At 48.5% G+C, this 24,730-nt stretch overlaps 1 protein-coding gene across 1 annotated transcript; it reads right to left on the bottom strand.

Moving 5' to 3' along the window:
- Positions 1–14,412: 14,412 nt before the first annotated feature.
- CHRAC1 (chromatin accessibility complex subunit 1) lies at positions 14,413–19,848 on the bottom strand. Its single transcript, XM_005291043.4, has 3 exons — positions 19,217–19,848; positions 16,784–16,910; positions 14,413–15,518 (listed from the first exon to the last, which is right to left on the bottom strand). The coding sequence occupies exons 1-3, from the start codon at positions 19,367–19,369 to the stop codon at positions 15,379–15,381; spliced, it is 420 nt and encodes a 139-aa protein (XP_005291100.2). The 5' UTR covers positions 19,370–19,848; the 3' UTR covers positions 14,413–15,378.
- Between the last annotated feature and the right edge of the window lie 4,882 nt (positions 19,849–24,730).

Below are 24,730 nucleotides of genomic sequence, written 5' to 3'. Positions count from 1 at the left end.
GCACCTTACGTGATCCGAGGCCGGCCGGCTGTCTCTCCGTGGGGTTCCACCACAGCCTTCGCCATGAGCCAGTCCACTTCCTGCCGTCCCACAAACTGCTCTGCTCTATGGGACGCTCCGCTTCGCTCACCGACCTGTGAGCCGCTCCAGCCGTCCCTGCAAATGGCTCCGCTCCACTCACCGACCTGCAAGCCACTCCAGCCATCCCCGCAAACAGTTCCACTTGCTGTTCCTTGGGCCACCCCGACCGTCCCCGCAAGGCTCCGCACCGCTTGCTGCTCCTCCTCCAGCTGTCGCCACAAACTGTACCGTCAGCCGCTTAGCAATATAGCTTCAGGCTCCCCCACTAGTTAACACAGCACTCAGTAACTTTAGCTCTTTTGTGATTTCAGCTCATAGTAAGGGAGCCCCAGAGCTGATGCACCATTGGCCCAAAGTGAAGTCAGCTCAGCAACCTATAACTAGACTTCTAATAGGCTCAAAGTTAACTCTGATATTCAACAGTGGAGAGAAGGTGGTGCAATTGGTGTTTCAGGCCCTCAAAGGGAAAAGGGGGGGGGGGCATTGTATCAACCACAAATATCTATCTCCATCCTCTCTCAATTGACTGGCTTGTGGAACCCATGTCCCTTGTCTAGCGAGTGCTACTTAGGTGATGGTGAGATCCTCTGTCATAAAACAGTTTCATTGTCCTTGATTCACATAATCAGGGTAACAACACTTTATTCCTCCTGCCCCAATAACAGAGAAACTGGGCATCCCACCCCATCCAAAGTAACCACTATCAGTTGCTGTTGTCTCATGCCAGGCGGGTGGGTGTGCCTATGCAAACAAGATCAGCCCCTGGAGTTCTTTTCCACACTCACCATAATTCACCACCAGATGTCAGGGTAGAGCTCATCCTGACGCTGCTTACACTGGTGGAGTGTAAAGGGGGATTGTGAGGCATTTTTATAATGTTCTACTTTATATAGTCTGACCCATCAAGATAATATTTGTGTGGAAATAGGCTTTCCGTTACAATTATCTGCATATGGAACACACAGATTGCATGAAGATCTAAAATCTTTGGTTCTATTTAAAAAGCAAGATAATACTCTTTTAGCATACAGACTATGTAATTTTGACTCTGCCTTATTTGAATGTGGTCTGAGAAAAAACACCGATTGCGTAATGGATTGGGTGACATGGAAATCAGAAATTACTTTTGGTATAACTTTTGAGAGGACAAAGAATTACTTCATCTTACTTAAAAATTATAAAAGGATGGTTAGCCATTAAGACATGATGTTTACTAACCCTCCTGGCTGACACTGCTATAATAAACACAGTTTTAACTAACAGATGAAATAGGGAACAACATGATAAAGGCTTGGAGAATGGAGACCTAAGCTGTGATAACATTAAGTTTTAATTCCATGTGGGAATAGGCTGTCTCACAGGGGGATAAAGATTTAGTAAATCTTTCAGAAATCGCTTAACAATATCATCTGAGACTATAGATTTACTATCTATCAGTATATGAAAATTCACAATTGCAGCTAAACATACCTTGAGTGAATGTGACATACTGGGGCACAATCCAGACTAGTGGGGGGGAGCTGTAACCCTTGCCCTGTAACCGAGGGTGCCTTACAATACCTTGTTGTAGTAGCTCTCCACTAGGACGATCACAAACAGCCTTCCACCATGCACGCCACAATCTGAATGTCTGTGTGTAATCGTAACCTGCCAGCTACACCATGGCTCTCACCAGCCTTGGTTATTCTGCAGGGTGACCCCCTATGTAGCGAGGGATTTTTGCCTTGAATGTTCTGAATAGAGGCTTGCAGAAAAATCTCAGAAGGGGTTTCAAATTTGTAAGATTATATTTATTTTAATTAGGCATAAAAGAATGGTGATAGTATCAGGACACTTCAGTGGGCATAAAACAGTAATTAGTTTTAAAATTGAGGCTTAAATGAGTAAAAATTAATAATAGTTTAAATTTAGAAAATCCAATATGGTGGATCAAAATGGCAGCTATAGGGAGGATCACCTAGACCGGGGTAGGCAACGTATGGCATGTGTGCCGAAGGCGGCACGCAAGCTGATTTTCAGTGGCACTCATGCTACCCGGGTCCTGGTCACCGGTCCGGGCGGCTCTGCATTTTAATTTAATTTTCAATAAAGCTTCTTAACCATTTTAAAAACCTTATTTACTTTACATACAACAATAGTTTAGTATCAGAGGGGTAGCCATGTTAGTCTGGATCTGTCAAAAGCAACAGAGAGTCCTGTGGCACCTTTAAGACTAACAGATGTATTGGAGCATCAGATTTCGTGGGTGAATGCCCACTTCGTCGGATGCATGTAATGGAAATTTCCAGGGTCAGGTATAAATATGCTGGCAAGAATCAGTCTGGAGATAACGAGGTTAGTTCAATCAGGGAGGGTGAGGTCCTCTGCTAGCAGTTGAAGTGTGAACACCAAGGGAGGAGAAACTGCTTCGGTAGTTGGCTAGCCATTCACAGTCTTTGTTTAATCCTGATCTGATGGTGTCAAATTTGCAATTGAACTGAAGCTCAGCAGTTTCTCTTTGGAGTCTGGTCTTGAAGTTTTTTTGCTGTAAGATGGAGGGAGGGATAGCTCAGTGGTTTGAGCATTGGCTTGCTAAACCTAGGGTTGTGAGTTCAATCCTTGAGGGGGCTATTTAGGGATCTAGGGCAAAAATCTGTCTGGGGATTGGTCCTGCTTTGAGCAGGGGGTTACACTAGATGACCTCCTGAGGTCCCTTCCAACCCTGATATTCTATGGCTACCTGAACTCCTAGTGGTTCAAGACCTTCAAGAAGAACAGAAGCTGTAAGACTCCTACCTGGGAAGAAGAGGGTTCCTAGGCAGCTTTGGGTGGAGTCTTGTGAGGTTTTGGGTGGGGGTTGCTGTGGGGTTCCGAAGAGCCGCTGCCTACAAGAGGCAGCAAGACTTAGCAAGCAAGACTAGCTAGGTTTGGGGTGGAGTCTTGTGAGGCTTTGGGAGGGGGTTGCTTTGGGGTTTCCAGAAAGACACTGCCTGCAAGAAGCCTCAAGGAGCAGCAGCAAGAGAACCCTGAGGTTGCCCTGGAGATGGTTGCTGTAGCAACCAAGCCAATGACCTCAGCTGCCCGCCAGAACCAGCTTCGGCGTCGTGTACCGTCTGAGAGGAACAGCACTGAGACAGGGCAGAAGGACCTTGAGGGTTCACGACATACTGAAGAAAAATAGTGTGTGTAATTCTCCATCTATTATTAAGGAATGTATGGGTGTGTCTGTCAATAAAGCTGGATGCCTACGTTTGAATGAGATCTCCCCTACCCATCCTGTGACAAGCCTGATCAGCCCTCACAGGATGTTAATGTAAATATGTCAATCGTTAATATTAGGTGTTAAATGATCAATGATAAGTGTTAGTATTACATGTTAAATATTGCTGTTAGTATTACGTGAATGATTACATCGTTAAGCCTGTGTCTTTATTTGATGTGCCATTTTATTTTAAACTGTAACTCCATTATATCTTATCATACTTGACTTGTTTTCTTCTTGCTTTTCTGTAACTACTTAACTCCTTTAATAAACGATGATTTCTGTTTTCGAAGAAATGCTGCTTGTGTGTGTCAATCCTTGAGTGGAGGGTGGTATCTGTGTCCTTTCAGGGGTCAGCAAGACTAGCTTGCTCTGGGGAGCCCTCTGCAGGTCAGAGACAAGCTCCCTGGGAAAACCCTAGCAATTCCTTTAGGGCGGGCTACACCCTTGTTTATCCTTTGTCAGACAAATTTGTAGGTAATTTAATTGCATCTAAAGTCTTAGGGTAACACCAACACACCCCTAGTTCTGGATCTTCCCCCAGAAATGTATGTCCTGTACTCCCTAGCCGTCTCCTGGACATTACAAATATATTAAATCTGTTATTCCCTTAAGAGAGTAATATGCCAGATTATTCTCAAGACACTTCAGTTTAAACATATTGGATTACATAAAACAGTAAATCAAGTTTATTAAATGCAAAGAGAGAGATTTTAAGTGAATATAAATTATGAGGCATAAAAGTCAGAAAAAGTTACCAGAAAAATAAAGAAAAACGTGCCATTGTATTATTTAGGCTGGTCTACAATACAAACTTCGTTTGATGGAAGCTGCCTTATGTCTACACTACCGGGTCCCTTCCAAACTTGCCTGTAACATTGACTTAATTACTGCACCTCTGTGAGAGGCGTAGCGCTGAATTCAAAGGTGATGAGTCAACAGAGAGGCAGTGTAGACGCAGCATTGTGTACATCGACTGAATTGGCCTCCGGGAAGTGTCCCACAATGCTCCGCTGCAACTGCTCTGGAGATGGTTTTCAACTCCTGCTGCACAGCAGCTAGGTATGCAGGAAACAGCCCCTCCCCTCTTAAAGTCCTGGGAACTTTTGATTCTTCTTTGAGTGATTGCTCCTGTGTATTCCACAGTAGGTGTGAGTGCTCGCCACGTGCACCGGTGCCGGAAGTTTTTCCCTTAGCAGTACCCGTACTGGGAGCACGGCTGCAACCCCTGGAGTGGCGCCTGTATATCACGCTATAAGGGGAGCTACGGGCTCCCCCCACCCTCAGTTCCTTCTTGCCACCAGTGAAGGTAGTCGGAACTTTTGTGCTCCAGCTCCGCTGCAGCCCTTCTTCTCGACCTTAGTGGTACCATTGAACATTGTTTTTCAGTTGTTAGAGCGGGCTCGGGGCATGCCCCAGGCTTCAAGTTGTGCGACTCCTGTCACCGCTCTATGCCCAGGAGCGACCCTCACGCTGACTGTCTTCACTGCCTGGGTGAGACTCACATAAGCGACCGTTGCAAGATCTGTAGGTCGTTCAAGCCAAGAAGCAAGGAGGAGAGAGACTTCAGACTTCGAGCTCTCCTGATGGAGTCGGCACTGACTCCGACGTCGGTACGTAGCGAGGCACCTTGAACCAGTCGGCGCCATTCTCCCTCCAAAATGCAAGGGAAGGGCTCGGCCTCGCAACGACGCCACGATAAGGACAAGGGGGAGGCTGGTCCCGCGCTGGGCAGCCCTCGATCCCCCCCGGGCTCTAAGGCTCTGACTCATGTGGAGCGGAGCAGCCCAGTACCATCGACCCAGACATCCCCACCGGTACGGATACCGTCGACGCCGGAGGCAGTGCAGGCTGCGAAGGACATCATGTCCCTGCCCGTCCCGAGCTTGCAACCAGGTATGGGCCCTAGGTCACAGGGCAAGCCCCCTTTGGGTGCCCACCAGACCTCTCCGAGCAGCCACAGTTCCCGCTCTGAAGACCGACCCCTGCACCGCTTGGCGCGCAGCAGGCACTCTTTGGACAGCTCCCAGCCACCCTCAATCCCGGCCAGGCTAGCAGGGCTGCCGTCGGGACGGGAGCCTCAGAGTCTCTCCACTCCCCCAGCCAGTGAGCGGAGGCACCGAGGGAGGCACCATGAATGCTCACCTGCTAGACGTGGGTACTGGAGCCGCTCTCGACAGGACAGGCGTCGCCGCTCCTGTTCCAGCTCTCGCTCGTCGAGGCGCCACACTGGAGACTCCCCTCGGGGTACCTCTGCGTCATGGCACCGGGCTTTGTGTCGCCGCCACACGTACCGAAGCAGTTCGTCGCGTGGGTACCATTCGTCGTCATCGAGATCCCGGTCCTGAGGGAGACGACGCCACAGACGCCGCTCCTACCATTCCCGCGGCACCGAGCGTTCTTCGGCAACCTTGGCTTCAGCACGCTTCCACCCACCCTCGGCACGTGCCGTCCCGCTGGAGCACATGTTGCCATCCCGTGCTCAGCCGAACCAATGGCAAGGGACTCCGTGGCAAGGACAGTGGTGGGTACCATGGCCATCGGTGCCAGCCCAAGCGGAGGCCTGTTTGGTCGCCGGAGCATCCCGGGCTCCATCGGCCTCCTCCAGCTGCCCAAGAGACAAGTCGGTGGGCCACGAGTAAGCAGACCGCGCCGGGACTCTGACCTCGGTATCGACGCCCCAGCACCGACCGAGGTGCCAGGCTCCATACGGGCCATCTCCCAGTACCGGATGACACCATAGCGGCGCCTCCGCCTTCAGTCACGCAGGAGGACTTCAAGGTGCACCAGAACCTGCTAAATTGGGTGGCTTCCAGCTTACAGCTGCAGGCCGAGGAGATAGAGGGTCCGTCCGATTCCCTCTTTAATGTCCTGTCCCCCTCGACACGGGGTCGCGTGGCCCTACCTCTGCACCAGGGTATTGCCAACATTTCAAACTCCCTGTGGCAAACCCCCGCCTCTTTGGCCCCAATCTCGAAAAAGGCCGAGAGAAAATACTTTGTGCCGGCGAAGGACCATGCATACCTGTATTCTCACCCGGCACCCAACTCGCTCATCGTGGAATCGGTGAACCACAGAGAGCATCAGGGCCAGCCCATGCCCACCCCAAAAAATAAAGACACCAGGAGACTGAACTTCTTTGACAGAAAATTTTATTCGTCGGCTAGCTTCCAGCTTCAAGTAGCCAACCACCAGGCCTTACTGAGCAGGTACGACTTCAACCTGTGGGAGTCCCTGCCTAAATTTGAGCCCCTCCTCTCGGACCAGGACAGGAAGGACTTCAAGGCCCTGGTGGAAGAGGGGTCGGCGACGGCAAAAGCAGCCCTGCAAGCGGCGTCCGATGCGGCGGACACGGCAGCCCGCTCGATGGCTTCCGCAATCACTCTGAGCAGGGCGTCGTGGCTCTTGTTGTCCGGACTGTCGACAGAGGCATGGGATGAAGGATTCCCACACCATCTTGCAGACCTTGGGCATCTATGTTCCCCCGGCTAAGGACAAGGCCAAATCTGTTCTGGCAGCTCAACCTGCGAGGAGCAGATATGAGCCCCCATACAAAAGGCCCAGAGATCAGAACCGTCGGTCTCAGAGGCAGTCCCGCTCTGCCCCTCAGCCCGGTCCCTCTAAGGGCAAGAGGCAAGGGAAGAGGCGGTTTTGACTATCTGCAGGGGGGCACCGGGCCTATTGCCAGGGAGACCCCCCCGATTAATAAAGTTTGTGTTCTGCAACCAATTGTCTGCCTTCCTCAGGGCGTGGTCCTGCATTACTTCAGACCAGTGGGTCCTCAGTACCATCTCCAAGGGCTACGTGTTGCAGTTCACCTCACCCCCGCCAAATCACCCGCCATCCACGATGGCTCCGGGGGACCCGGAACATGTCCGCAACCTACGTCAGGAGGTGGACTGGTTGCTCCACCTAGGGCAAAGGGTTCTACTTCCGATACTTCCTGAACCCAAAGGCAAAAGGGGGTCTCAGGCCTGTTCTGGACCTGCGCGACCTGAACAGGTTTCTAACCCGTTCCAAGTTCTGCATGGTGTCCCTGACCTCTATTATTCCCTCCCTGGACCCAGGGGACTGGTACACAGCCGTGGATCTCCAGGATGCGTACTTCCATGTCCATATTTTCAAGGGGCACAGATGTTTCCTCCGATTCATGGTGGGGGTGCACCACTACCAATTCGCGGTCCTCCCCTTAGGCCTATCCACGGCTCCCAGGGTTTTCACGAAATGTATGTCTGTGGTGGCGGCCTACCTCAGGCGGGAGGGCGTACAAATCTTCCCTTACCTCGACGACTGGCTCCTCAAGGGGAATCCCGCTTAGAAGTAGAGTCCCACGTAGAGCTACTCCTCTCGACATGCTCAGATCTAGGCCTGGTCGTGAACGAGACCAAATCGACATTAGTGCCCGTTCAATGCATAAAGTTAATTGGGGCCCTGCTGGACTCCTCCAGGGCCACAGCCTCTCTCCCCCTGGACAGGTTCGAGACCCTAAGGGACCTCATCGCCTCCGTCACAGCCTTCCCGGTGACCACGGCAAGGGCATTTCTTTGGATTCTGGGACACATGGCGGCGTGCACTTACGTGGTCCGCCATGCCAGGTTCCCTATGAAGCCCCTCCAATTATGGCTGGCCTCTCAGTTCTCCCAAGCTTGGGACGGTCTAGACAAGGTTCTCATGGTCCCATCCCCGATACTCGCTTCCCTCCTATGGTGGTCCTGCCCAAGCAATATGTTGCAAGGGGTTCCCTTCAGGGATGCCAACCCGTCTATAGACCTGATGTCTGATGCTTTGGACCTGGGCTGGGGAGCCCACACTGGGGACCTACAAACCCAGGGAACGTGGTTGGCCCCCGACTTGCCCATTCACATAAACATCAAGGAGCTCAGGGCTGTTCGATTGGCGTTTCTCATGAACCTCCGTGGCAAGGTAGTCAGAGTCCTCACGGACAACTCCGCCGCCATGTATTATATCAACAGGCAAGGTGGGACTCGCTCCCTAGCCCTCTGCCAAGAAGCCCTGAACCTATGGGAGTTCTGTAAAGCCTACGATATCTCCCTGAGGGCGGCTCACCTCCCGGGCGTCCTCAATACGCACGCGGACCGCCTCGGCAGGATCTTCTTCCCCCAGTACGAGTGGTCGCTCCACTCGGCGGTCGCTCACCGGCTCTTCCAAGAGTGGGGAGCTCCCCAGATCGACCTGTTTGCAACCCGTCAGAACCGGTGTTGCCTCCGGTTCTGCTCTAGGAGAGGGGTAGGGGAAGGCGTGATCTCTGACGTGTTCCTCCTGAGATGGTCAGGCCAGCTCCTCTATGCCTTTCCCCCGTTCCTCCTCATTGCCAAGGTCCTTCAAAAGGTGAAAGCGGACAAGGCGAGAGTCATTCTCATAGACCCAGCGTGGGCCCGCCAGCACTGGTACGGGCCCCTCCTACGCCTCTTAGCGCCCCCCCCCCCCCGAGGGTGCTGCCGCTCTGCCCGGACCTCCTCTCCCAATACAGGAGGGGTGTGCCTCCTCCATCCCAATCTGGCCGCGCTTCACCTTATAGCGTGGCTGCTCCATGGCTGAATGAGGAGAATCGGTGTTCGGAGCAGGTAAGGCGAGTCCTCCTGGAGAGCAGGAAGCTGTCCACGCGAAGTGGTCCAGGTTCGCCAGGTGGGCGAGTGTCCCTTTTTGCCACACCTCTCCAGTTTATCCTGGACTACCTCTTATCCCTTAGGGCCCAGGGACTGGCACCTGCCTCAGTCAGGGTACACCTGGCGGCCATATCAGCCTTTCACCCGCCGGTGCAAGGCCACTCGGTCTTCTCCCACTCGATGACCTCCCGTTTCCTGAAGGGACTTGACTGTTCATTCCCGTATGCTAGGCCTCCCCCCCGTGCCGCAATGGGACCTCAACCTGGTCTTGTCCCGGCTCACGGGACCCCCCTTTGAACCCCTGGCCACGTGTTCCTGGTCGCACCTCTCGTGGAAGGTGGCCTTCCTAGTGGCGATCACATCAACCCGATGTGTCTCTGAGCTCAGGGCCTTAACCTCAGAACCCCCTTATACGGTTTTCCATAGGGATAAAGTCCAGCTCCGCCCATACCCGTTGTTCCTCCCGAAGGTGGTCTCCGCCTTTCATGTGGAGCAGAGCATCTTCCTCCCCATGCTCTGTCCTAAGCCCCACTCCCCTAATGAGGAACGCCGCCTCCACACGCTCCATGTGCGTAGGGCTTTTTATCTGGATCGGACTAAGCCATTCCGGAAGTCCTCTCAACTCTTTATTGCCTCAGCCGAGCGGGCTAAGGGGCAACCCATCTCCACCCAGCGGCTTTCCCGCTGGATCACCTCGTGCATATGCACGTGTTATGATTTGGCAGGGATTCCCCCGCCACCGATTGTAAGGGCACACTCAATGAGGGCTCAGGCCTCATCAGCTGCCTATGTCGCCCATATCCCCATCCAGGACATTTTTAAGGTGGCCACGTGGGCCTCAGTTCACACATTTACTTCGCATTACACGAGCATCTCCCAGTCTAGGGATGATGCCGGGTTCGGCAGGGCGGTACTTCGTCCCGAACCACCGTGAACTCCTACCCACCTCCAACAGATATTGCTTGGAATCACCTACTGTGGAATACACAGGAGCAATCACTCGAAGAAGAAAGGACAGTTACCTGTTCCGTAACTGACGTTCTTAGAGATGTGTTGCTTCTGTCTATTCCACACTCCGCCCTCCTTCCCCTCTGTCGGAGTTGTCCGGCAAGAAGGAACCGAGGGAGGGGAGCCTGTAGCTCCCCTTATAGTGCGATATACAGGCGCCACTCCAGGGGTTGCAACGGTGCTCCCCCAGTACGGGTACTGCTAAGGGAAAAACTTCCGGCACCGGTGCATGTGGCGAGCACGCACATCTACTGTGGAATAGACAGGAGCAACACATCTCGAAGAATGCCAGTTACGGAACAGGTAACTGTCCTATTCCCATTTCCTGTTCGATCAGCATGGAGAGTTTGCCAGCCCAGCTGATCATGGTGACTCAATGACCCAAACACGCTCTAGTCTGGAATACACAGGAGGTGGTGGATCTTCTTGGTCTGTGGGAAGAAGAGACTGCGCCAGCACAGCTCTGATCCAGCCAAAGAAATGTAAACATCTATGAAAAGATCATTAGGGCATGGGAGGAAAAGGGCTACTCCAGGGACGCAGCAATGCCATATGAAAAGCAAAGAACTTCGGCAGGCATACCAGAAGCCAAGGGAGGCAAACACTCACGCTGATTCTGCACCACAGACATGCTGCTTCTACAATGAACTGCATGCGATTCTCATTGGTAACCCAACCACTAACACCAAACACAGCATGGATACCTCACAGGAGTCTGAGTCCCGGGCCATCTCAGGCAACAATGAGGACATTGACCTCAGCATCTGCATGCCTAAGGTGACTGCTACCAGCAGCGTTACGAGAAGGGTGTGGTGGGCTTCCAGTGTTCTCTCATGGCTGCAACCCCTGCCCTCCCCCTGCGAGCCGCTTCAGCCAAAGACCACAATTTGGGAGGCTTAATGCTGGTACCTGGACTCAAAGCAATGTCCATTTTGCTAGGGGAGGGGGTATGGTCCACCTGACCACCTGTGCACCTGATGCAGGTTTCTTACAAGTTGCTGCACAGGGCCTGTTGCCCATGCTGCTAGGCCATACTCACCATGGCTGGAACAGCAAACCGATTAGTTGAATAGCTAGGGATTCTGATTATGTTCTGGCTTGCACTTGAGTGTAATAAGGGGCATGTTTTATTAAATAGCAATCTTGCACTAGACCCAGGGTATGCACTCACAATGGTTGACTTGTGCTTTGGCATGCCTTCCAGTGGAAAGCTTGGCCTCCAGCACATCCTCCACATCGGTGGAGAGGCTTTTGCAGATTAGAAGGCAGAAAAAGAGAACACATGATGGCATGTTCAATGAGATAATGAATGCCTCTGTGACAGCTGATACAGAGCTCAGAGCCTGGAGGATTTCATAGGTTGAAAAACTGGACATGGAGATCAGGAGAGCATCCAAGGAGCATGAGTGTGCCATGCAGGAGGAGATGCTGCAGATTATGAAGGACCAGACACTTTGAGGTGTCTGGTTGCGCTTCAAGAAAAACAGCTTGAGCTTAGACTCCCTCTGCAGCCCTTGCACAATGGCCTGCAAACATCAAACTGTTCACAATCCCCCTTCCCCAAACGCTCCAGGAGGTGGGGGTGCATTATCTGTTCCACTCAACACTGGGGGAGGGTGGGAAGAAAAAAAGGCAGGCATTCAAAATCTTTTGATGGGCAAGTTTTCTGTGGTTTCACAAACAAGCTGACCTGCTTTCTCCCCTCCCAGTTTTATCACACCATTTGCCCAAAGTTAAATTATTTCCTGTTCTTTCAGTTGCTTTATGTTTGTGCAATAAAAGTCAATGTTTCAAGAATGAAATACTCTTTATTTATTCCAAGCATGCAGATTGGGGGTGGGGAGGGAGGGAAGGAGCGGCACAGAGAAACTGATGCAATGGAGGGGATGGTATCGGAGGCACAGCGCAGCTAAGCAACACACATTACTGTGGCTCATTACTGAAATGGGTTTTTAAAGACTCCCAGAGATGCAGAACTCCTCACTGGGCTCTTTTTATTGCGCTGGTATCTGTCTGTTCAAAACTAACTGCCAACCTATTCATCTCCACAAATCACCCCTACAGAAACTTCTCTCCCTTTGCCTCACAGATATTATGGAGCACACAGCAGGCAGCGATAACAAAGGGATGTTGCTTTCACTGAGGGATAACCTAATAAGCAAACTGCGCCAGCGACCCTTTAAACATCCAATGGCACATTCCACCACCATTCTGCACTTGCTCAGCCTATTGTTGAACCGATCCTTACTGCTGTCCAGGTGGCTGGTGTATAGCTTCACAAGCCATGGAAGCAAGGAGTAGGCTAGGTCTCACAAGATCACTATTGGCATTTCAACATTATCAATGGTTATTTTGTGACCGGGAAAGAAAGTCCCCGATTGCAACTTTCTGAACAGACCTGTGTTCCTAAAGATGCGTGTGTCATGCACCTTTCCTGACTGTCCCACGTTGATGTCCGTGAAACGCCCCATGTAATCCACCAGCACTTGCAACATCATTGAAAAGTATCCCTCAACGTTTATGTACTTTTTGGCAAGGTGGCCTGGTGCCAAGATAGGGATATGCATGCCATCTATCGCCCCACTGCAGTTAGGGAACCCCATTGTGGCAAAATCATCTACTATATCCTGCACATTGCCCAGAGTCACTACCCTTCTTAGCAGGAATTAATGGCCCTGCACACTTAGCTCACAAATGCTCCCATGGTGGCTTTACCAACTCTGAATTGATTCCCCAAAACAGTAGCAGTCTGGTATTGAAAGTTTCCACAGCACGATCACCACTTGCTTCTCCACTGTCAAAGCATGTCTCATTTTAGTATTGCTGCACTTCAGGGCTGGGGGAAGCTCTGCACAAAGTTTCTGAAAAGTGGCCTTCCACATGTGAAAGTTCCACACCCACTGCTTGTCATCCCATATGATACAGTTCCCGCCAGTCAGTGCGGTTTCCCAGGACCAGAAATGGTGCTACACCGTGTTCAGCTGCTGCACAACTGCCAGGAGCAATTGTTTCATTCTATGGCTTGCAGCAAGGCTGCTTGAATGACATTGCAATGATCCACGGGCAGCCTGTCTTGGCTCTGGAAATACTACAGGATAAGGTATGAGGGGTTTGTAATATTCACAAGCAGCTAGCATTTGAGGGGGGTCCATGTTTCTTGGGCTATGGCATATATACCACTAAGCCAGGCTTTCAAAAAAAGGTGTGAAAAAACATGGGTTTGCCTTTGATATCTGGGAAGGGATGGAGGTCAAAGCTATCTTCCCATTCCCCCTGTGACAATGTTTGGGTCCTATGAGGCATTGCAAGCCCCTCCCCAAAACCCTTAGGGTTAGTTGCCTTGTGGGATAGCTACCCATGGTGCACTGCTGTGTGCATCATGCAAGCACTGCTAGTGAGGATGCACTCTACTGACACAGTGAGTGGGGTGTGGACAGTGGGGACCAACTTAATTACTGGATGTCAACTTAACTATGAAGTGTAGATATGCCCTTAGTGTAATTGTACCATTGATCTGTTACAAAATATATTTTCTTTATCCTAAGACCTAGCGTTAATTACTTTTTGGAGATGGGTAAAGAAAGTTTTCACACCTGCTATAATTAAAATGTAGCAATACATTTCCACTAAAAGGAGAAAAATCACAGATTAAAGTATCACTGTGGGAAGTAGAAAGGGGCACCGGGGGAAGAATGTTGGGGACCCAAATATCTGAACTGAAAACCTGACAGTAAACAGAAAGGTGCTGAATTAAGCAGCATCCATCCACCCATTCTTCTACATGCCCTTTTGGGGTGGTTGTTTTTAAAAAAAAAAAAAAAAAAAAACAGGAAGGAACCACATCTTTGCTTGCACTTTTTCCTTTATTCCTCCAAACTGATGCTAGGCAGGCCTCTAACATTTGGCAAGCATACAAGTGCTGGCTCCTCCTCCATCTCTCCCCTGTTACCCTTTCATCTCTGCAGGTGGGGCTGTCACCAATCAGGATCCTCCATTTGTTGGGGGGGGGGGGAGGGGGTCGGGGTCATGAGTGGCCTAACCACCTAAACTCTTTTTCTGAATGGAGATCTAAATCAACCTGATCTATTACTTGTGCAGTAGCTTGGGTAAACTGAAAAGAGACATCACTTCAAAGATGCTCTCAGAGCAGTTGAGAGAGACTGGACGGCTACTTGCATACATTACAGCTAATGTTCACACACAGATACCGTGACTAACACAGACTCAATTTCCCCTGAACATACTATATTCAGCCCCCAGTGCAAGTTGGGATTAGGGATCTTTCACACTTGCATTTCTAGTGGGTGGCAGATCACCACTCATCCCTTATTTGCTAGCTAGGAGGATCCCCATTTATAAATATATAGTGGGAATGTTTGGCCCAACAACATGTTAACCCTGTACAAAGCAGAAGTTAAGCCTTTATTAAAAAAAAGAACATTAATGCAGAGACCCTTGACAGTTTCCACATTTAAAAAAATATTTATTGTAAAAAAAGAGGTACTTTTAAAAAATACACAGGACATTTTCCATTTTTATAGTAGTAAAAATATGCCAGGTCTCCCACTCAAATGGTAAAAACTGTTCATTTTCTTGCCATAGAGCAATCTATATTTAATAAACTTCAAACAGGTGTTGGTAGGTAGAGTACTACAGACAGTAAACTACAAAAGTAGAATCCTCCCTGGGTGGGTGGGTAGGAAATCTAGATATACATATTTACATCATTAGCTAACACTTCTACTTCTTAACACCAATAAAGCTGCAGAGCGACACTAGGGTTTGCAAAAGGTCTATCCCTGTATCCAGATTCCTTGCAGACTTGGTTATTTAGACTGTACTACAACAGTAGTCATATTACAGTTCCTGTGGGGTTGGTCCACAGGTATCGCTCGAACAGCATGCTAGAAAACAGGTGGAGATTCCCTCTCGGGCTTGGTTCATTGGCTGCCAGAGAGTAAGGACTGTGGATAAAGTATGTGCCACACCCCTACTGGTTAAGCAGAAGTATTAGCTACAAGAGGAGTCCCATCTAGCCAGAGGGAGCCAGGGCCTTTGGAATTGATGCTGCGGGTTGCCTACAAGGCTGTTGCTATTTGGATAATGATTGTCTGAAGAAGTCATTTTAAAATAATTTGAGCTGATTCTGTCTCAAGATCTGTATGTACAGTTCCCCTGGCTTTCCACATCCAAGGGCAGGATTCCTTCCCTCAAGCAGGCTAATATCCAATTGTTTCAAATTTAAAGTAAACAAGACAGTAACTCTCAAACTGATAGGTAAATCCAGCTGCTGGATTCCCAACACTTCCCCTCCCCCCCCCCAAACTCAACAGTGTGGGTTAGCTTGGAAAAAATCAGGGAGCCAATCAATACTTTATACTGCAGGAAGAGACTAGCTATAAAGTTAACTGTTTGACACCCTTAAGATTCAGCATCTTCCTCCTCACTCTCTTCCTCTTGGTCATCATCATCATCATCATCTTCCTCCATCTCTCCATCCCTCTTCTCTCTTTCAAGCATTTTCAGGTATTTGCTAGCTAGGATCTTCTTTGGTAAAATATCTGAAAGGCACAATTCCTTCTTTTATAATCAATTTCAACAGTTACAAAAAAAGATTTAGAATAATTTATTACTGTACCATTAAGATCATAGCAACTAATAGCCTCACAGTCTATGGGATGCAATTTTTTTAGGCTAGGGAATAGTCAGGTTATTCTAATCTAACTGGTATCCTTGGAATAGGAATGTAGCCAATGTGATATTAGAGAGATATTGTCAGATTAAGGTATTAGTGAGCCATATGAGGGAATTTGTTTAAGTGATTCTTATGCTGATTTAATCATTTCTTAAGTCTTACTCACTTATTCTGCTTTGCTTTTCACTTGAACTGATCAAGTATATCTACTCTTACTTACATTCCTTACAAACTACTTCCCTATACTCAATGTAGGCTGCCTGTTCAGGGTAATGATACAGTGATGAGCCCTAGAATAGTAAGGAAATATTGCTAAAAGGTGCCACAAGTGGGGCTGATGCGCTAGTGAAAAAAACAACTTATGAACAAGAAGGTCTCACTTCTTAGACCAAAGAATTTATTTGAAGAGGACAAGCATTATTCTAAATGCCCAATCAATGTAAAGGATTTAAGACAACAGCGATTGTGACATAAACCAATGTCTGAAAGGACACTTGTGAATTTAAAGTTCACGGATATAGAGTTCTGGTGACGTTTCATAAAATCGTTCTTCTCCTTCGCCAAACACTATGAAGATTTAGGGAGTGTTGTCCAGGGCCGGCTCTACCACTTTTCTGCCCCAAGCTAAAAGCCGCCCAGACTGTGCCACCCCACACACGTGCTTCCTCCGCTGGTGCCTGGAGCCGGCCCTGGTGTTGTTTATTGATTAAAGCAAAAGATGGGAGTCTCATACCTCCTTGGTTTTATTCCTAGCTCTTAAACCGACTTTAAAGTCACTTTAATCACGCTGAACCTGAGCTTTCCCATTTATAAAGTAGGGACACTCTCCACCACTCAGGGATACTGTTAAACAGTGTTAAGAAAAAAGTAGCTTGAAGTTATTGGAATGACAAGTATGACAGTTACAATAATTTTGTCCCATGACGGTGTATTTTTGCATCAATGAAAAAAGCAGCCCATTCATTCATGCAGAATGCCTGTCAATTATTTGGACCATGAGTAAGTTAAATGCAAAGGAGGTTAACAGCCAAAAAGAATTTAATAGCTTTGCAATGACAACTGCTGCTACAGTAAGAGCTGCATCTTATTTTCCAGTTGCCCATATTGATTTGCCACAACTGCTATACCTACCAGCAAGGAACTGAAACGTTTCAGATTCCTCTGCTGTATGGGATAGGTCACTGTAGGTTAGGGCTCTCTTCTCTTTCCCACGGCCATGTTTATAGGAGTAAGTGGCTAAATACTGGACAAAGAGCTCCTATAAAAATCAACACAAAGAAATGTCAAATTATTAATTCCTGTGGGTGAAGCTGACTGCAATGCTTCTTCAAGCCCTTATTTAGGGCCCAATCCTGCCATTAACTGCATTCAACCACTGCCCTGCGCCTACACAGAGTCCCACTATTTTCAATCTGGCTCTGTGTGAGCAGAAGAGGTGTACATCTGTGAGTAGCCAACTGCAAAACTGGGGTCTTAGACCAACACTTAATTTGTGCCACTCAATCAAATTCGTCATCACTGCAGCAGGCTTTACTGGGATCAGAAAACAGCAAGAAATTATTTCTGCAGGTATGTGACTAAATATTGCAAAAAAGCTTGCCACTTTCCACTACTTATAATGATAAAAACACTCCTCCCCCATTAAAAGAAACAGAGACACAGCCAGGTTGATTTATACTAAATGTAAGTCCATCACTCATGGAGAGGCCACATCCACTGAATGAAAGCCTTATCTCTACCCACAGAGCTTTATCTTAGGGCATGTCTACCCTATAAACTTAAGTCAACCCATGTTAGGTCAACTTGAACCACCGCAGTAATTACTACAGTGATTCATATTCACACTGCCCTACTGTCAGTGGTGTGCATCCTCACCAGGAGCACTTCCACCGACTTAAGAGGGGCAGTGCAGGAGGCTGAGAGCCAGGGATCTCAGCTCCGCATGTAGCTCCCTGCCAGTTGCCCTCCCCCCTTCAACTCCCCACCTGAACGGGGCAGCCAACCAGACTCTGGGGATAGAGCTTCCTGCTGTGCACAGCTGTGTTCCTAGCAGGAGCCCAGGAAGCCTGGTGCTGCTGCCCACCTGGGAAGCCCGCTTTCTTGTAAATTTCATGGCTCCAGTAGAGCCATGAAATTGACAAGAATGACAGCCAGTAGATGTAAGTAACAGTGTCTACACTACAGGGACATTGTCACCCTAACTACACAGGCATAAGGCCTATGCCTCTCGCAGAGATGGAGTTATGTCAGTGTAGTAGGGCACTTCCTTTGGCGAGAGTGAGGCTGTACTGTATAGACCAGAGGTTCTCAAACTTTTGTACTGGTGACCCCTTTCACACAGCAAACCTCTAACTGGGACCCTCCCCCCCCCTATAAATTAAAACACTTTTTAAAATATATTTAACACTATTATAAATGCTGGAGGTGAAGCAGGGTTTGGGGTGGAGCCTGACACCTCACCCCCCCCCAACGTAATAGCCTTACAACCCCCAAGAGGTCATGACCCACAATTTGAGAACCCCTGGTATAGACTGAAATAATTAGATAGACATAAATTGCCTTACGTTAACCTAATGCTGTAGTGTAGACGAGGCCTTAGTGGGAGTGCAAAGTTTAATGCTGTATTCCATGGCTATAGCCAGGAACTTATATGGTTAACTGGATCATGTGCTGGTCTTACTAGAGCTTTTCAATGATCTAACAATTTCGAGAACTGAAACAATGTCAAAATTCAGACATTAATAGGTGATGCTGGATCCTTGCCGTTCAGTAGCTAAGCAGATAATCCCATTTGTGCAGCTTCTACACATGCTGCTTTCGCTGGCTGTATTCACAGGAGGTGCATAGAGATTTTCAACTAAATCTCCTGTGCCTAGTCAGTTTTTATTTTGCTCAAGGGGGTTGGAAAAGCATCACATGCAGCATCCAAAAGTGCATGTGATCCCCTCTGGGGATGCTTGTGGAAGTCCAGATCAAGACAAAATCTGAGGGTCTCGTGAAGGAGCTGGTGACCTAATCTCAGCACATTAATGATTCCTCACTAACTGGGGGCACAGATAGGCCTCAAGCCTGTATCTACCAGATACTCCATGTTCAATAGAAGCAGGAGAGGGGATGGCAAAGGGCCCTACAGGGGGATTTCTGCCACATGCCAGGCTATAACATACAAAAGTCTAGAGCCGGGACAATTCACCTTTCTCCTCCACTTCTTTGGAGAACTGGTATAAACTATTTCATTTACACCCTGTTGCCCCACCTCCCTTAAGCACCCTCCAGGGGCTGGCAAGCAGACAAGGGCAGATGCTTCCAAAGACTTGTCTACAGCAGGGTCTGCGCCCCTTGCGCGTGCCTCGTGCCCCGGGGGCAGGCGCGGGCAGTGGGGGTGGGGAGGGACCCAGAACAAAGAGCACGAATCTCGCCTGGACTCGGGCTCAGGCCCTGGGCTTCCGGGCAACAGCCCCGGCCCTAGCCTCACTGTAGGGGGAGCCGCTCGGCCCCGGGCCCGCCTGGGCTGCTCCCTGCCAAGCGCCGAGGCGGGGACGGCGGGAGATCCGAGCCTGGTACCGTGGCCTTCGCGGTGAGGAACAGCGCGTCCTGGTTGATGCTGGAGACCTCCGGCGAGCTCTTCATGATCACCCGGATCCGGGAGAGGGGCAGCGACACCAGGCGGTTCTCCCCGCCTCCTCCACAGCCACCGCTCAGCCTCGCTGCCGCCATTTTCCTACCCAGCCAGCCACCGCCGCCACCTCTCGAAGCCCGGGCATAAAACCGTCATTTAAAAGCGCCAGGCCGGGGAGCAGAGCCCTTTGGGGGTTGTAGTTTTCTGCCGCAAGGCTGCTCGTGCACTCCGGGAGTGGGGCAGGCGGAGAACTACAACTCCCATGATGCACCTCTCCTCAGCTGGCTTCACTTCTCCCAGCGGACTGGCGACAGAGGGAGGGCTACGACTCCCGTGATGCATCTGCGCAGCACTATTGCCCGGCGCCGCGGAGAGGCCCCGCCCTGCTCTTCGCTGAGGCGCGGGGCGGCCGGTTACCCAGAGCCGCCGCTTGTCCTGGAGCTCGCGACGCACCGTTGTGTCGCCTCAACGTCGTGCTCCATCGGCCCGGGCGGCCAGGCCACTGCTCACCTCTCCCGTAGCCGCAGAGCGAGCCCGAACCCAATCTCTGCTTAGGCGGGACTCGCCCTGGGCAAGTGGGTGAGCAGGTCGCCCAGAGCAGAGGTGATTTGAGTGACAGACTCAGACCACGGCTGCTGCATACGCTGAATAAACCTGTTGACTCTACGGCAGTAATATGCAGACACGGTGTTTTGAATGCGCGCTAGTGGTAGTTCTAATGACAGAACTGCTTAGAGCAGGACCTTCCTGCTTTCAGAGTGAATTTACAACAGGACGGATTGTGAGGAAGAAAACTCAAGACCTCAGTCTTTCATTATTATAGCGCCCATGTGCATATAATGTTTGTCTAATCTGTCTACCTACCTAGATAATCAGGTGAAATCCTGGTCCCATGCAAATCAGTGTGTGCTAAATGAGAGCCACAATTTAGTATTTGAGCACTTGTACGTGTGCACGTTGTTATAGAGGGTCCTGTGGCACCTTTGAGACTAACAGAAGTATTGGGAGCATAAGCTTTCGTGGGTAAGAACCTCAAAGAAGTGAGGTTCTTACCCACGAAAGCTTATGCTCCCAATACTTCTGTTAGTCTCAAAGGTGCCACAGGACCCTCTGTTGCTTTTTACAGATTCAGACTAACACGGCTACCCCTCTGATACTTGACACGTTGTTATAGACTCACTTGAATTACAGCTCAGAATCACACATTAGCTAAACTAGTGTAACATAGTAATGATGAATACTTTGCATTTCTAAGGCACCTTCATTCTGAAGTTCTCAAAGTATTCTACAAACAGTAGGCTTTAGCACCCATGTGATGTAGGGAAGACATTGGAAGTGAGCCCTTAACTAATCTATCACTGCTCATATCTAGAGTGAAACATGGCATCTTTCAACAGTATATAGTAATGTTAAAATTATATAATACACAGGTTAAGGAAAAAGAACAGGAGTACTTGTGGCACCTTAGAGACTAACAAATTTATTAGAGCAGGGGTCGGCAACGTTTGGCACGCGGCTCGCCAGGGCAAGCACCTTGGCAGGCCGGGCCAGTTTTATTTACCTGCTGACGCGGCAGGTTCGGCCAACCACGGCCCCCACTGGCCGCAGTTCACCGTCCCGGTTCAATGGGGGCAGCGAGAAACCGCAGCCAGCACATTGCTCACCCGAGCCACTTCCTGCCGCCCCCATTGGCCTGGGACGGCGAACCACGGCCAGTGGGGGCCGCGATCGGCCGAACCTGCTGCGTCAGCAGGTAAAGAATACTGGTCCGGCCCGCCAGGGTGCTTACCCTGGCGAGCCGCGTGCCAAACGTTGCCGACCCCTGTATTGGAGCATAAGCTTTCGTGGGCTACAGCCCACTTCTTCGGATGCATATAGAATGGAACATATATTGAGGAGATATATATACACACATACAGAGAGCATGAACAGGTGGGAATTGTCTTACCAACTCTGAGAAGCCAATTAAGTAAGTGAAAAAAAAATTTTGAAGTGATAATCAGGATAGCCCAGTACAGACAGTTTGATAAGAAGTGTGAGAATACTTACAAGGGGAGATAGATTCAATATTTGTAATGGCTCAGCCATTCCCAGTCCTTATTCAATCCTGAGCTGATTGTATCTAGTTTGCATATCAATTCCAGCTCAGCAGTCTCTCGTTGGAGTCTGTTTTTGAAGTTTTTCTGTTGTAAGATAGCCACCTGCAGGTCTGTCATTGAATGACCAGACAGGTTAAAGTGTTCTCCTACTGGTTTTTGAGTATTATGATTCCTGATGTCAGATTTGTGTCCATTAATTCTTTTGCGTAGAGACTATCCGGTTTGGCCAATGTACATGGCAGTGGGGCATTGCTGGCACATGATGGCATATATCACATTGGTAGATGTGCAGGTGAACGAGCCCCTGATGGTATGGCTGATGTGATTAGGTCCTATGATGATGTCACTTGAATAGATATGTGGACAGAGTTGGCATCGGGCTTTGTTACAAGGATAGGTTCCTGGGTCAGTGGTTTTGTTCAGTGATGTGTGGTTGCTGGTGAGTATTTGCTTTAGGTTGGGGGATTGTCTGTAAGCGAGGACAGGTCTGTCTCCCAAGATCTGTGAGAGTGAGGGATCATCTTTCAGGATAGGTTGTAGATCTTTGATGATGCGCTGGAGAGGTTTTAGCTGGGGGCTGAAGGTGACAGCTAGTGGTGTTCTGTTATTTTCTTTGTTGGGCCTGTCTTGTAGGAGATGACTTCTAGATACTCGTCTGGCTCTGTCAATCTGTTTTTTTACTTCAGCAGGTGGGTATTGTAATTTTAAGAATGCTTGATAGAGATCTTGTAGGTGCTTGTCTCTGTCTGAGGGATTGGAGCAAATGTGGTTATATCTTAGAGCTTGGCTGTAGACAATGGATCGTGTTGTGTGTCCTGGATGGAAGCTGGAGGCATGTAGGTAAGTGTAGCGGTCAGTAGGTTTCCGGTATAGGGTGGTATTTATGGGACCATCGCTTATTAGCACAGTAGTGTCCAGGAAATGGACCGCTTGTGTGGATTGATCTAGGCTGAGGTTGATGGTGGGATGGAAATGATTGAAATCCTGGTGGAATTCCTCAAGGGCTTCTTTTCCATGGGTCCAGATGATGAAAATGTCATCAATGTAGCGCAAGTAGAGTAGGGGCGTTAGGGGACGAGAGCTAAGGAAGCGTTGTTCTAAGTCAGCCATAAAAATGTTGGCATACTGTGGGGCCATGCAGGTACCCATAGCAGTGCCGCTGACTTGAAGGTATATATTGTCCCCAAATGTGAAATAGTTGTGGGTGAGGACAAAGGCACAAAGTTCAGCCACCAGGTTAGCTGTGACATTATCGGGGATACTGTTCCTGATAGCTTGTAGTCCATCTTTGTGTGGAATATTGGTGTAGAGGGCTTCTACGTCCATAGTGGCCAGGATGGTGTTTTCTGGAAGATGTAGTTTCCTCAGGAAGTCAGTGGTGTCTCGAAGATAGCTGGGAGTGCTGGTAGCGAAGGGTCTGAGGAGAGAGTCCACATAACCAGACAAGCCTGATGTTAGGGTGCTAATGCCTGAGATGATGGGGCGTCCAGGATTTCCAGGTTTATGGATCTTGGGTAGCAAATAGAATACCCCTGGTCGGGGTTCTAGGCATGTGTCTGTACAGATTTGTTCCTGTGCTTTGTCAGGGAGTTTTTTTAGCAGATGGTGTAGTTTCTTTAGGTAATCCTCAGTGGGATCAGAGGATAATGGCCTGTAGAATGTGGTGTTAGAGAGCTGTCTAGCCATATTCTACAGGCCATTATCCCCTGACAGCTCCATTCAGCGGGACACAGTTGATGAATCTAGGACTGGAATGGAAGACAGACATATCCAATTAAAAATGCAGGGAATTAAATAGTAGAATGTAATTAGCTGAGTTAGAAGTTTACTGGTAAACTAGGGATAAACTCAGCCAAAAGTGTCATTGGGGTATTGAACCCAAATAATTATCTAATCTGAAAGAAGGCATCTGTAGCACTACGCTATAGCCTAACGCCATGCTGGTGCACTGGTTAAGATCTGCCTCACTAGCATCATCTCCAGTAGCATTATATTTGGAGGTCTCCTGTTCAATTAGTGACCATGTGCAAACTAAAGCTCATGGGTTACAAATTTTGTTTAGATTGTAACTTTTTTAGGACAAGGATTTGTTTCTTTACTTGGTATAAAATATTATATTTGGTGTAAAACATCATTCCTCATGGTCCTATATGTTAGTATCTAACCCTGTGTCTCACTATTCTTTGATCTTACCTTGTAATGACCTCTTGCGGTAGTAGTTAGTATTACTATCTCAGTGAAATAATTTATACTGTCAATAAACTTAACTTAGTATGTGAATCACTGGGCCTTCTGGGTAAAATCAGAACTATTCAACTGTCATTAACCCTCCTGCTCAATGGATGGTGTATTAGGCTGGATTTGATTAATACTTCTGTCATGTGGCAGAGGTATTAATTTTTAGCAGCTCTGACCCATGTCTGGTGAGTGGTGACTGAAGCCAAGAAATACGGGTTAGTCTATTAGCAACATTCATGTGTCACACCTTTATTATATGTGATAAGAAGAAAATTTAATCTTTGTGAAAATAGGCAAATGAAACCACCAGAAATCCCCCTGGGTAGAAGTTTGACAGAGAACTGGAGGAAGTGGTTGCAGAACTTTCAGTATTTTCTGGAAGCAATTTGTATGACAGAGAACTCAGGTGAAATCCTGCGCTGGGGATCTACAATGTATTCCAGAAGGAGACTGATGGTGACTGCAAACTGCAGCTAGACAAAATTTCAATAATACATTTTCTGCTCATTAAACGAGCTGTCAGTTGAAACAACTGTTATGTTACAGACCTATATCTTAAAGCTAAATCTTGTGCATTTAAACAGCTACTAGATGGACTAATTAGAGGTTGAATTATTTGTGGTGTAACTGATAACTAGAACAAGTAAGGTTCTTACCAGAAAGTGACTTGACGTTATAAAGAACCATGGATATTTTCAGGGCTAGTGAACACTGTGCTTCCTAAATTGCTGGTTAACAAGCAGTGAAAGAACTGAAGAGCATCTAATTACAGATCTAGGCAAAGCGTAAACAAAGCAGAGACTAAATTTATTTGCAAGGGAATGCAAAGGTGTCATAAAAGCAATAAAACAGCACAAGAGGTACAGTGCCATGGAAGTAATAAAACAGCTATTTTGTAATTGCATTCTCTAAGCACAAACAAGATGCACAAAAGCAAAATCCATTCATGAATGTTCAGTTGAAGAACTACACAAGTTCATGATGAGAAACAGGGTTCTTGTTTCACAGAGTAGATTATAAGGAGCCAAAGTGGCACAGCCCCACTTGTTTATAAAAACAGATACTTTTCAGTAGAGTTTGGAGTAGTGGAACAGGAAGTCCTATGTCTGCTTGAGTTGAATA

Source organism: Chrysemys picta, chromosome 2 (assembly GCF_011386835.1).
Source record: "Chrysemys picta bellii isolate R12L10 chromosome 2, ASM1138683v2, whole genome shotgun sequence".
NCBI lineage: Eukaryota > Metazoa > Chordata > Testudines > Emydidae > Chrysemys > Chrysemys picta.
Note: the sequence above shows the minus strand (reverse complement) of the source record. Positions and strands in the feature narration are given on the sequence as shown.